Raw genomic sequence first — 13,358 nt, forward strand, 5'->3', positions numbered from 1 at the left:
ATGTGCTATGGATGCAGAGTTCCCACAGTCGGAGAACTGGTATTCAAGTAGTTCTAAGAAGGACCAGACACTCTCTAAATCAATAGGACCACAGCTTAGGGGTTCTCTGTGATCCAGCTTTGTCACTAGAGGCCCAGTTTGCCTCTGTGTTGTGGAATGTATCATCGTCAGTAGCAAGCCTTGATCTGTGTGCTTTTTAAAGGATCGTATATTATCCTTGGTAACCATGAGAAGTTTTGCATGACATAAATGCTATGAAATGTGCACAGGCCCATTTATGTAATATTCTTAAGCATTCTGCATCCTTTTAAAGTTGGAAATATTAAACTGCAATTGCCCCAGTGCAGCATCTCCTTGCATGCAAATGGCAATCCCAGGGCATACAAAGAGCTTCTACAGAGTTTAGGAGCTGACTGTCCCAATGAAAAATGGGCAAGTAAGCCATGTACAGTGCAAGGAGACAATTATGCTTCTAATCACAGACCACTTATGCTTGATGGTAAGGATGATCATCAAGTCATTCACAGCACATAATGACCCACATCACTGGAAACATACCTGCCAAACCAAGTGTTCCTTGATTATGTCTGTTGATGACAGGCAGATACTTAGCACAATGGTATGTGATGCAGAGGTGAAAACGCTGGCGATTATAGCATCCTGCATGTTGAAGGGCAACATGGTATAGACCACAAAAATGATGAATAAGAAAAATGACACCTGTGCAGAAAAGACAAAGACAATACTTGTCAAAAGTAATTCTAAAAATATTTCAAGTACATGTTATCTAAAATTACAAAAGAGCTATTTTAAGTATGCACAGGATACTTTCTTAAAAGGATTTTTTAATGTGATCAACAGATAAACTTACACGGCCCTATCACCACCAGCTTTTTTTAAAAGTCCTGTTTGTTTCAAAAGCAAATTGCTATAGGGTATGGTTCAAGACCCATAAGCCCTCTCGGCCACACAGAACTAGCTGCACTGCTTCAGCATCAATAATCTTGTTGTGCATAAATTCAGGAACAGGTTTTAAAACAGGGGTATGTTTGCCAGGTTTTCTGGCTTACATGTGTTTGGGGATTTGTTTTTACTGCAGTCTGCATAGTCTGCTGATGTGCTTTAAGTTTACAAATTTATTCAGGATTTCTTTGCAGTTGAGCCATAATAACTAATCTGTGTGAACAAGAGGCTCTGTGGTAAGTGGTCCTGCTACTTAAGACTATAAGCAATCCCTTGCTGAATCAAACAATGGTCAACAGAGTCCGACTTTCATTGCAAAACTCCCAGCAACCAATCTGCTTGTGGTCCATCACAAATTTTCCAGTGGTTCACCAATAGCCCACATTCTACTTTTAGTTTTAAAGCGATGCACATTGTTGAAGAAGTATGTGACATTTAGAAACACGGAATGTTGTACGATGCACCCATAATCATATACATATAAATTAAAACGTCAGCAACCAGTTTGCAAAACTGGAATTAGTCACTGTAAGTTTAGAAGATTTAGCTTTGATGTGTCAAATATTTGACAAGCAAGAAATATGCAGCAAGAAAGACAATATCCTCTTCAAATATTGAATAGCCACCCAAAAATGTGGATATGAGATATGGGGAACATTATACTTTTCAATAAGAAATGCCACTGTGTGCTAGAATTACCGTACTTTTCATCCCCAGCATTCAGCTTCATTTGGGGAGATTCGGAAATGAAAATGGGATTTCATATGTGAACTTTCTCTAATACCATGTCAAGTCTTAAAGAGAATGTAGAATATTTACTCCATCCTTCTGTTCCAGAATGAAAAACAAAACAAAAACACGTTTATTGGAATGCTGCCCCCTTCACACCATTGGGGGAAGGAGTAAGAAAATGACACTTTGCACATCGCCAATGGCCTATAATTATCCAGGTGGCATACTTATTCAGAGTTAACACATTCTGCAGAATTAAAGGTGATTCACAAACAGCACTGGACAGAAATACATAGGATTTCTATTTCCATCTGTCTCAGACCGTGCTATATTAGAAGGCTGTGCAAATTCTAATGATTAAAATTCTAAATTTAGCCTAGAGTTTCTGGCTATCAGTGTCCAGCTTGTAATACGGGTATGGAGCAAAGCTCTCACCACAAGCTCAAGTGTTTTACAGTGCAATTTGATATATGTATGATCAGAAAAATCACCCCATTGGGTTCAACAGGACTCCGTTCCAGAGAAGAGTGTACATGTTTGCATTCTACTGGCCTAGGCCCTCTCAAACTAGAAGAGCTGTCTCCCTGCACCAACACCAGCCACGTGAAGCAGCCTGATCACTCCCTTTCCTTGGTCGGGATATAGGACAGTTTATTTCCCATGACAAACCTTGCTCTCTAGAATTCTTTGCTCCAGCTTCTCCACTTGCAAATCCGTTTGAGCCATTGAGGCACCATCTGAATCAGCATTATTTTAATTCAGCAGGCATACAGCCTGGCAGGCTGGTGTAGTATCCTATCTCCCTTGACTTGCTGGCTTGATGATTAGGCAATATTAAGGTCTTCTTCTCCAAACTGAGAAGGAGCCATCAGAGGAGATGCCAGCATATTCTTTAGGCTGAGTAGAAACCAGTGCATGAATTTGAGGAGGATTAGAGAACTGCCAGCCATTTAATTATTACCACTTTGGACCCACTCTTACTCTCTTTATAAGTGAAACAGTCCCCCAGAACATGTTGAGTTGAAACCAACAATCACGGTTAGAGGGAGAATGCTGTTCTAAATATTTGGGATGATGTCCACTGGATTTTCCGTTTTAGAATTTCCAGAGCTACTCTCTTCAAGATTGCTAAAATCCCTTGGCCACATCTCCAGGGACAGAAAATGATGATGAGGGAACTAGTATCTGCTGTGAAGCATGCTGCTTTTGCTGTGTGGTGGTTCTCTGTGCTCAAGTGATATGGTTAAGTTGCACTGAAGTTTGGCCTTTGGAAATTCACTGTGGACGAGATAGGCCTTGGCATGTGCTTCACTACAGAGCCCTGTCTGCTGCTGCACTCCACTCTGAAGTTGGAGGACTACCGTAAAGTAGTTGCAAATTGAGTGTATTCGTGCAATCTCTCTCTCTCTCTCTCTCTCTCTCTCTCTCTCTCTCTCACACACACACACACACACACACACACCGTGTGTCTTGGTCATACTGAACCCTGAAAAAATGATATTCCATTTCTCCCACTTTCATGGTTTCCCCCTTCATTTTCCCCTTTCTTTTGATAGGTGTTTCAATAATACAGATTGTTGGCAGGTGCTACTTCCCTATTATTGCTCCAACTGACAATAATAGGTCACCTCATGAGTGGGGCTGTGTAACATGGGTGAAACTAAGAGCCTAACTAACTAACATTAGCTGATAATGGGATTATTCCTTAGGATGTGGCACTGCCTCCTTATGGCATAGAAGACCAGCCAAATGACAATTCATAAGCCCATGAGGGAAAGTGTACACTTGTCTGGCTTTTGTCTGCAAATGTATAGCTTGCTTTATTGAAGTCATGCTGACTGCTGTAAATGTGTTTAGAATTTTAAATACATAGTAAATATTTTTATTTTCAAACCTGCTAGAACAATACGTTATGGGAGGAGTGCTCAGCAAAGAGGCTCTGTACGTTCTTTCCGAGTGAAGGTTCAGGGGAGTAAGCAAGAAACTGGGACTGCCTGTAATTCCAATAGAGGCCCCTGGTGTGTAATCAAGGCAAATCTAAGATCCGGACAGGCAGTCTGCTTACAAAAAGGATCTTATTGTAGAACTGAGGAGGTTTGGCAGCTGCTTTTGCTGCTAATGGAAATAGGAACAGCAGAAAGATTTATAGCAAGAACTCCTCTTCTTGTTGCTTCTGTTTTTAGATAGGTTGCAAAGCAGCTGGCCACATTTGGATACAAATGGATGGCTGACCAGGTTTGATCCAAATCCAAAAGGTTAAAAGCTAGATGCGTTTCAGGGCTACAGACAAATATGACGGTGATTTTTGTCCCAATAGCAAGCATTATACCGCATTTTACAATTTTTTAAAAGCTATGGGAGACAGTTTGAAAATCAAGCCACATGGCCTCCAAATAAGTGTATGGTAGCTGCAACAAAGGGATGATAAGAGAAATCGACCAGAACAGCAATACAAATGACTGCCACTCCTGTGAATTCTATAAACGAACAGGACAAATAGAACTATAAAAGGTATGGCTGGAAGAGCCCATGGAGAAAACAGGGACAGGAAAATGCTATTGGCTGTCCAACTGAATATTCACCAGGGAGTATTCACCAATTCTCCGGATAATATTTTGACACCAATTAATTTCAGCTCTGCAAACAGACATCAGAACAATGCTGCAGCTTTCCAAGAGATTGTGCAGCGTACAAGACTTCACTAAAGGATATAATTACATGTCACATATATACATACATATACACCTGCAAACAGATTAAATGAAGGCAGTCTAGGGAAAGGGATTTAGAAGTGGTGCACAGTTATGTGTTTGGCGTGTGTGTGTGTGTGTGTGTGTGTGTACCTAACTCTTTCCCTATCCACTCCAAACCACCAGCACCCAAGCCATCCCCCACATAGGGTACCAAATGTGCATTTGCCATTCAGTAGACCTATTTGGAGTCTCCAAGTGAAGAACTTTGGGGCAAGTATGAGCAGAAATAATGGGCAGAAATGGCAGGGAGCTCCTCATCCCCCCCCCCACAGCTCTCTCCGTGCTCCTATCACCAGCCTCACAGTGCTGTCAGGATTGTGCTTGGAGAGGCAGGTTCTGATGCAGGAGGAGGAGGGATCTCCCCTCCCTGACTCAATGCCAGCTGCTTCAGAAGGAGGTGCAAGGATGCCGGCACTCTCCCCCCCCCCAGCAGCCTTCCTGTGGAGTGCAAAGCCTCAGTGTAGCCTAAGGAGGGTTTCTGGAAGCAGAAGTGGGGGGCGGAAAAGGAGGCGGCAACCAAACAGAAGCCAGAACTGGAGAGTGCAGTCCTGTCACCAGAACAGGGCACTGCCTTCGCAGAATGGAGCAGACCCACCTATCCCGACTGAATGTGTGTTTGTGCGTGCATGCACACGCACCATCTCAACATTCCTGCAAGGTGAGCAAGTCTTCTGAGCTAGCGCACCCCACCTCATATATAAAAGCTTGTTGGACAGGATGTGGAAACTTGTTGGGAGATCTATGTCATTTCCGCCCTGTTCTTAACTTCTCGCTCTGCTCTGGAATACCTGAACCATGACTCCTGAGTCCTTTGTCTGCTGCTGAACTTGTACCATTACTTGCTTAAATAACAACTGAATTCATATTTCATATTTTTGCTTGCATCATTTGAGGCAGGTTAGTCCCTGCCCTCAAATGCTGCTTTTCCCTATTCAAGATTTTCAGAGGCTTTAGAAGGGTAAGATAAGGATGCAGGAGTGTTTGTAAACTACAGGTCTCCCAAAGTGATATCAACTGACAACAAAATATTTTAAGGTGGAAAGAATTGGATTGCAAAAGAGGATGAGAAGAGATGGAAAATGACCCTGTAATACAGTACATCTCTAATTTATTTATTTTAAAGTGTCTTTCCCTTCTCACTGACAGTTTTGGCCATAAAATATTGTGTTGTCTGTTGCTCAGAGACTGAGATAACTTAATTCTGAAATTTAAACTGTTTTCAATACATCAAGCAGACAGTAAAAAAAAGCAGCCTGGACCAAGATATTTTACAGAAATGTTACTTCACTGGTGCTGTTGCCCAACTGACACACACACTTGCCTGCTCTTTACATCAGCGAGTCAGATTAACCCAAATGATTAGGCAGATGTTAGAGATCTGGGTTTTAAAACAAAAATTATGAGATGTACCCGATTTCCTCCTTCAAAAGGGCCAGCTTTCAGCACCAGCAAAACAACAACTGCTTCCCCCCTTCTCCCAGGCAGAAGGGTACTGCCACTGCCAAAAATAGCACATGAAATAGGAATGTATTTGGTTTCATATGCTACACAGAAACAGGTAGAACATCTTGGTGTGGAAAGATTAACTGGTCTGCTTTGAAGCTCTCTGTGAACTACTGGGCCACTGCCTTCTTACAGGAACTCAATGTGGAGTAAACACGAATAGAATCAGAAGTACTAGCTCTCATTGATGTCTGCATGAAATGTAGAGCTACTAAATAAAGCTGCCACCTTTGTTTCTTCAGTGCAGCATGCCTAGCTACCACCCAATATATTTTTATCCCATAACCCTCAGCCCTAACCTGGCAAATAGCCAAAGTGGGGGCCTCCCTATGTTTTGATCTGCAGGTCCCCTCACCCCGACCACTGGTCCAACTGGCAGGGACTGATAGGGGTTATAGTCCAAAATATTATTTGTTTATTAAATTTATATGCCACCCTCCATCCGTAGATAGAAACACATTATAAAAACACAAAATACATAAACAACAAAATAAAATTAACTCCCTCCTCCCACAAACACATTTAAAAGGGGTACATTTTATTTATTAAATTTGCAGGACCCCATGTTTGCTACTGCTCACCTAACCTAATTAAGGCTAAAACCCTATGCCCACTTAACTGGGAGCAGGTCCTACTGAAATTCCAAGTATAAGTGCATAGGATTGCACTGTCTGAATAATACCTCTTCCATCCCATTTTAAAGACTATTACTTACTGCAGCTTGGCTTTTCTTAGTCCCAAACAATACCCTCTAATCTGCTGTCTTTTTTGTTGTTGTTAAACATCCAGTTAAAGGAGAGTTCTGGGAAATTCATAGCACTAAAAAATAATACCACTAAAAAAAAGGTATTATGCTACTGCTTCTGTTTAGATAATAATTTAAGGAAACCCTCCCAGATCTCATGAAGACTTCAAGCCCTTTGCTCCTCCAAAGGCAGGGAGGCAGTGGGAGTAAGCAAAGGTTGCTTTGCCATCACATTAAAAAGTTGCAGTCACACCCTGCTCAGGGCCAGCCCAAGACATTTTGCTGCCTGAGGCAAAGGACAAGATGGGTAGCTGACTCTTACTCCAACACTGGCAATGTGACAGCATCCTCCACTGCATTTGAGAACAACAGATAGCTTAGGGGGCACAAGACAGGCCACATGGCACAGATTGCTCTGTTCTCTGCCACCCAACATTGTCCCACTCTGCACGGTAACACTACTCCACTTTTTGTAAAAACCAGTATTTTCTTCAATGCTGAAATCCAGATATCACAAGTTCATTTTCTTTTTCATGCAAAAAGTCTATAAGGGGTTTCCAATCTTCTGTAAATATCAACAATGATTTTTCACTACTTAAACACATTCACTTTGTCATCTCAGCCAAATCCATTAACTTTAGCCACCATTCCTCCAAGGCAGATAATGTATCTTTCCATCTTTGTGCATATAAAATCCAATGTGATGATATACTGAAATAATGTTCTATGGTTCTTTTCTAACTGTATATCCTTTATTCCTAGAAGGAAAAGTTCTGGCTTCAGTTGAATGTTAACCTATCCCCAGCTCCCCATTCTGTTTCTTCAGTCTCATCCATTTGCTTGAATTTTTCCATAGTCTCTTGTTTTTTGTACCAAATCAAGTCAAAATCTTTCTAATTAAAGGTAAAATCACTCCGTCCAGTATGTCCAATCTTTTCTGCTTAATTTTATTTGTTATAAAGGATTAGTCTTTTGTTTTACGGAGTATCCTCAGTGGAATTTTTTCCAGTATACAGTTGTACCTTGGAGGTTGAATGTAATAATATTTATTTATTTATTTATTTATTTATTTATTTATTTATTCATACCCCGCCCATCTGGCTGGGCTTCCCCAGCCACTCTGGGCAGCTTTCAACAAAATATTAAAATACAGTAATGCATCAAACATTAAAAGCTTCCCTAAACAGGGCTGCCTTCAGATGTCTCCTAAAAGTCTGGTAGTTGTTGTTCTTTTTGACATCTGGCAGGCTTTCTTTATGGCGTATTTTTATTGCATGTGGACACTTGATAAATAATTTTCTATTTGTAAAAAACTTATTAGGCATTTTGGTGTTATATAAATTAAATAATAATTGTTTTTCTTCTTCCTTCCTTCCCATTGTTGGAATGTTTTGTTAATCTTGTTACATAAAATAAAGCATTAAATAAATAAATAAATAAATAAAGCCATTGTAGCTGTGGTGAAGTGGCCATGAGGAACCAGCCCCCTCTCACTTCCACCACCTCCAGAGCCTGCTGTTGCATAACAATCTGAAGACCAGGTTAAATCAGGATGGAGAGCAATAGGACTGATCCACCATGCCAGCAAGACCTGTGCCTGCTCCTTGGTTTGTCTGCTTTGCCTTGTCCTAACCCACATTGCTGGTTTTGATATTTCAACCTTCTTATTGGGATGCTTGCAGAATTCAGAACCTCCACAATGAACAGACCTGACCCACACACCTCCCAGACTACTGTGCAGACTAGAACCACAGATATCCTACAGATTGTGGAGTTTTGCAAAATACTGCAATGTAATTCTCAGCTCAAAGCTTGCACCAAGCTACACAGGAATGCGTTCATTTAGGACAATTTAGGAATTAGAATAAGAAAATATGTAATATTTAAATATTTATTATTTTTGTTTCAATTTTTAAAGCAAAAATCCCATTGATATGAAAACAGGAGGCAAATGGAATTATGAAAGGAACGCATGTGCAAATGACACTGACTGGAATTTGACCTCTCTCGCTGCCTGCCTTCAGATTTGGAAACACTTTCCCTCATCCATTATCAAGGGAGCTCTCTTAGCCCTAAAAAGCTTGCCTCATCGGGCTCAGTTGACAACTGGCTCCAGAACTTTCATTCTTGAGGCAGTTGCTTCCAACTCTGGACTGTGAGACTCCACTGTTACCCTGTTGCTTCAAGGTTATCCCCGCTGCTCTCACACTGGCCACCTTGAGATCTTTTCCTAAAAAAGATTTATGGAAAATTAATGTTAGCTATGCAAAAGGGTTGACCTGAGCTTCTGGAACCATGATTTCCATACCTGGCGCAGAAGTCACAGCAAAAAGCAGTAATGAAAATTTTGACCTGCCACTTCATTATTTCTTCACTAATTTTTCCAAGCAGCTTAGATTAAAATGGTTCCATGGCAAAATGTGCTGGCTATGTGACAAAAGCATAAAGAGGAGCAGTCAATAAATGCCACTTCTTCGTATACTTTTATTGTGGTCTGAAGGCTTAATAGTCTTCTCCTAAGACAGACACAAAAGCTAGAAAAAACTGCAATAGCTTTGGCTCCTCAGTTTTCAACTTTATCCGGACTGTTCAGATTAATGAAGATGTGCATTAATCCAACACCTGGAGGAAAATGACACCTAGCAGCAATTTCTGGCACAAAGCAGTATCCTAAGCAAGGTATTATGCTCATATTGAAAACAGCTGAAGGCGATTGCTGCAAGCTACAGCCTTCAAGCTATGTTTCATTTTCAAGAACAACTCCGAGCAGATTGACAAACTATGAGTAGCGTCTCTTAGACACTGAGTCTAGCTGAAGAACAACAAGCAGCTCCAAGGTTGATTAAAACTACCATACTTTTCCGTGTACAACACGGCCCCTATTTTGGGGGACTCAAACTTAACAAAAGGGGGGGGGGAGATTCCCTGAAGTTGTTGCGCTTTTTTGGGGGAGGATTACCCGCAGTTGTTGAGCTTTTTAGGGGGGATGCCAAGAGTTGCCCACCTGCTCTACCCATGTATAAGACAACCCCTAATTTTGAAAATGATTTTTGAATAAAAAAACATAGTCTTATACACGGAAAAGTGTACGGAAAAGTGTACATAAAGCAATCACAGCTACAAACAGTTCTTTACATCACTAAAAAAAGTGATGACAAAAAGATACAACCTTCAGCACTGTGTTTTGACTCTGGCACTAACATTTTTCATTTGCTACTTACATACATTTTAACAGATTTTTATGGGGATGTGAGTTCACATTTCAGCCTGATATGAATTCGTAAAAGGATGTTATGGAATAATGAAATGGTGTGTGTGTGTGTCTGTGTATCAGTGGTTGCACACATGCCAAACACATGCAAATGGAGAGCTGCCTGTACTCCCAAACAGAAGAAGGTAGAGCGCTGGACAACCCCTAGTATGGGAGGTCTTATGGGCCTTTTAGACACCAAGAATACAGCACAAGACTTTGCCAGCTTTTTCCTGCAACCTAATCCAAGGGATGTGGGTTGGCATGGCATGTCCCCATCACCACACCTATAAAGAGCCACACAATCAGGTTGGAATGGGCTAAGCAAGCCTTTCTTTCACTTCTGTATTCCAAAGGTGGTCTTTCAATGAAAAATCCCTGGTGACTTATAACAATCTATCTGAAACTTTAAATGAGATTTATTTGAGAGAGATATTTGGATTCTTAGATAACACAAAGCAGATGGAGTAAACCAATAATAGAACTACAGTTTTTAAACTACTCTGCTCTTGTCCCTTCCCCCCACCTTTCCTGCTCTGCCGTTTCCCGTCTCATGAAACACTTCACCAAACAAAGCCTTTACACCATCTAATAAGAGTCCCAAGACAGCAAGCCGCAAATATATCCATCACAGAATCTGCATGGATTTCTGAATTTGACATTCTTAGCTCACGTCCCCATTGCACAGAAGGCTTGGAAAGGAAGTTTGATTGGGAAGTTGGTAGGTGAGATTCTGAAATAATTAAAGAAGGACTTAGGTTTCAGGGTGGGCAACCTACCAAAGGGGAGATTGGTTAATTGATGGCCTATGCACACAGCTAATGTGGAACAACAAAGATACAGTTCTCTACCTCGAGAATCTACATTTGGATTTGTGGAAGGCTTCAGGGTAGGGAAGACAGAGCAGCGAGAGCAAATGGGAGTGAATAATCCGCACACTCCTTGAGTGATTTCACCTGCTGGGCATGATCCTTGAACTACAGTAAGTGGATGGACCATGGAAAGATGTGTGTTGGTGTGCATGCGCAGAGAAGCCACTGACTTTTGTGGGAGGTAGAGTGCACATGCTGCTCTGCTCCCTTTTGCCTCTGGTCTACCTCATCAGTCACATGTGGCCCCCAGAAAATTGCCCTCAGGCTAGAGAAGATGACTCACTCCTGGAGGACAGCAACCTCAATTGTGTACTCCGTAAAAAAAAAAAAAAAAAACCACTGGAAAAGTATTGCTACTCTTGTTAAATCGCTTGACATAAAGTAATTCAAGAGCTACGCAATAAAAGTTGTACTAACAATTGCAAGCAACACAAGGCAGACTTCAGCCATGTGCCCAAGTTGCCTTCTGCTTAAACAGCAATACAAAATGGAAAGCTATAGCTAAACAAGCTGTCTGAGCCCAATATAGTGCAGTTTCTGGCCCTTATTTGCTTGGCATAACAGCAGCAACACCGATGAACATCCTCAGGTGTTCCCCTTCAGTCACTCAGCTGCTATTCCCTTTGCATCCACAGAAAGGGATTCCCATTACATCAGGAGTCAGGTTGGACTAGAAGAGCTGCAGGAAGCTGGCCTTCTACAGTCATACTTCGGGTTGAATACGCTTCAGGTTGAGCACTTTCGGGTTGCGCTCCGCGGCGACCTGGAAGTAACGGAACGCATTACTTCCGGGTTTTGCTGCCCGCGCATGCGCAGACGGACAAAATGACGTCATGTGCATGAGCGGAAGCGGCGAATCTCAACTCACGTACGCACAGACGCGGGTTGCGTTCACTTCAGGATGTGAACAGGGCTCCAGAACGGATTCCGTTCGCATCCTGAGGTACCACTGTACTTACAACTGCTCGTACCGTTGAATGATGAATCATGACAGCATCAAGCCAGCAGGCATCCTTGTTCACAGAAGAGGATGTGATAAGATTTTTGTCAATTCCCCTTTCTCCTTTAACAACCCTCCCCCCCAATAATCTGCTTTGGATGATTTGGGGAAATAAGGGAAAGTCATCTCCCTTCCTCTTCTGTGAGCAGACACTTCCTACTGGCTCAACAGCTCTTGCAATTATGCAGCAGCACAATCAGATATCACCCCGAGACTTCCTCCACTCAATAGCATCATATATAACAAGATGTACAGAGACTGGAGAAAAAGAGATTTGTGGGTGTTTATGTCCATAAAGATGTTGTCAGACTGAGCAAAAGTTATGTATGGGTTGTAAACATTTATCTCTGTTGCTGCATTTGTAGAATATCCGTTTGCTACAAATCCTGCAGACTTGAGAGTTATAGCCTTTCGGGTATCTTTTCAAAACATGCTGGGCTATGAAATGCAATGAAATTCCCATGAGATGCCTTTCAAAGCTAGAATAGTTCCCTTAATATGTCCTTTGAATCTTCGAGTAGCCAGTACAAACTCACTATATTTCATTTCATCTAATCATTTCCAACATGTTTGCAAAAATATCAGTCTCTAATGCCCCATGAAAACCTCCAGCAGAGTCAAGTTCTTCAAGCTGGAGAAACATTCATTTATATTCCACGTTCAGAACACCTTTGGTTTATGTGAAAAATAAAGACTCTTTAAAAAAAACCCACTTGTGTACTAAAAAGCATAGGACCAACCTTCAGCTCTAAAATGTGCTAACTGGAAAACAGTCTAGAATCTCACGTATTACAACCCAGCCTCCCATGCAGTCACATTTTACTTACATTAGACACAGGATAGAAATGGCAGGATCAATGTGAGTTTCTCTTACACACACACACACACACAGATAGAGAAGCAGCCCCAGAAGCAAACACCACACAACACAAAAGCACCCCCCCCCCCGCCTACAGACTTCTGTGAGTATCTGCCAGCTCAGTTCAGCAGTGACCATTTTTCCCTTGGGAAGGAAACTCAACAAACAGATATGTGCTCATAACTTGCCCTTAATTAAATGGTTGATTAAAATGGGATTTTTGAAACCTCAGAACATTACGAAGACACAACAGATTTTCAACAGATCAGTGGAGCGCACGCCACTGCAATATTTGTGAATGTTTGACAAAGCCCAAAGCAATGGAAGGAGAAATTGAAGGTGGTTACTATAATGGCCACAATCAGAAGATGCCCTGAACCTCAAAGCAAAAATTTAAAACTGCTGCAATCCAGCCATTCTTCACTGGACTGTTCTGAATTTAGGCCAGATTATACCTTTCACCAAGTGGATTCTCCTTGTCAAAGACAAGCCATCCCATTCTTATAACAAATTGAATTTGCAGGCTCTGCAATGGCCAGAGACTGAAAAAGTCAGCTGCCTCATCTATACTGCCCTTCCTTTTAATGTATAAATATAAACGCCTCTTTTCAACAATCCATCCTGATAACATTCAGTCAAATTAAATATATACACTATTTGTTCATACTTCTGCTGTCTTAA

General features: G+C 41.5%; 1 protein-coding gene across 8 annotated transcripts in view; it reads right to left on the bottom strand.

Annotated features, from left to right (window-relative positions):
* Positions 1-13,358, bottom strand: part of ADCY2 (adenylate cyclase 2) — a 142,861-nt gene that overhangs the window by 108,461 nt on the left and 21,042 nt on the right. For 7 of the 8 annotated variants that reach the window (XM_053397533.1, XM_053397536.1, XM_053397531.1 and 4 more), the window contains one exon: positions 559-720. In XM_053397533.1, coding sequence (XP_053253508.1) covers positions 559-720 — 162 coding nt within the window. Of the gene's footprint in view, positions 1-558; positions 721-1,667; positions 1,780-13,358 lie in introns of those variants that run through there. The other variant, XM_053397537.1, reaches the window with a different exon arrangement.

This window comes from Podarcis raffonei, chromosome 7 (assembly GCF_027172205.1).
Source record: "Podarcis raffonei isolate rPodRaf1 chromosome 7, rPodRaf1.pri, whole genome shotgun sequence".
NCBI classification, from domain to species: Eukaryota; Metazoa; Chordata; class Lepidosauria; order Squamata; family Lacertidae; genus Podarcis; species Podarcis raffonei.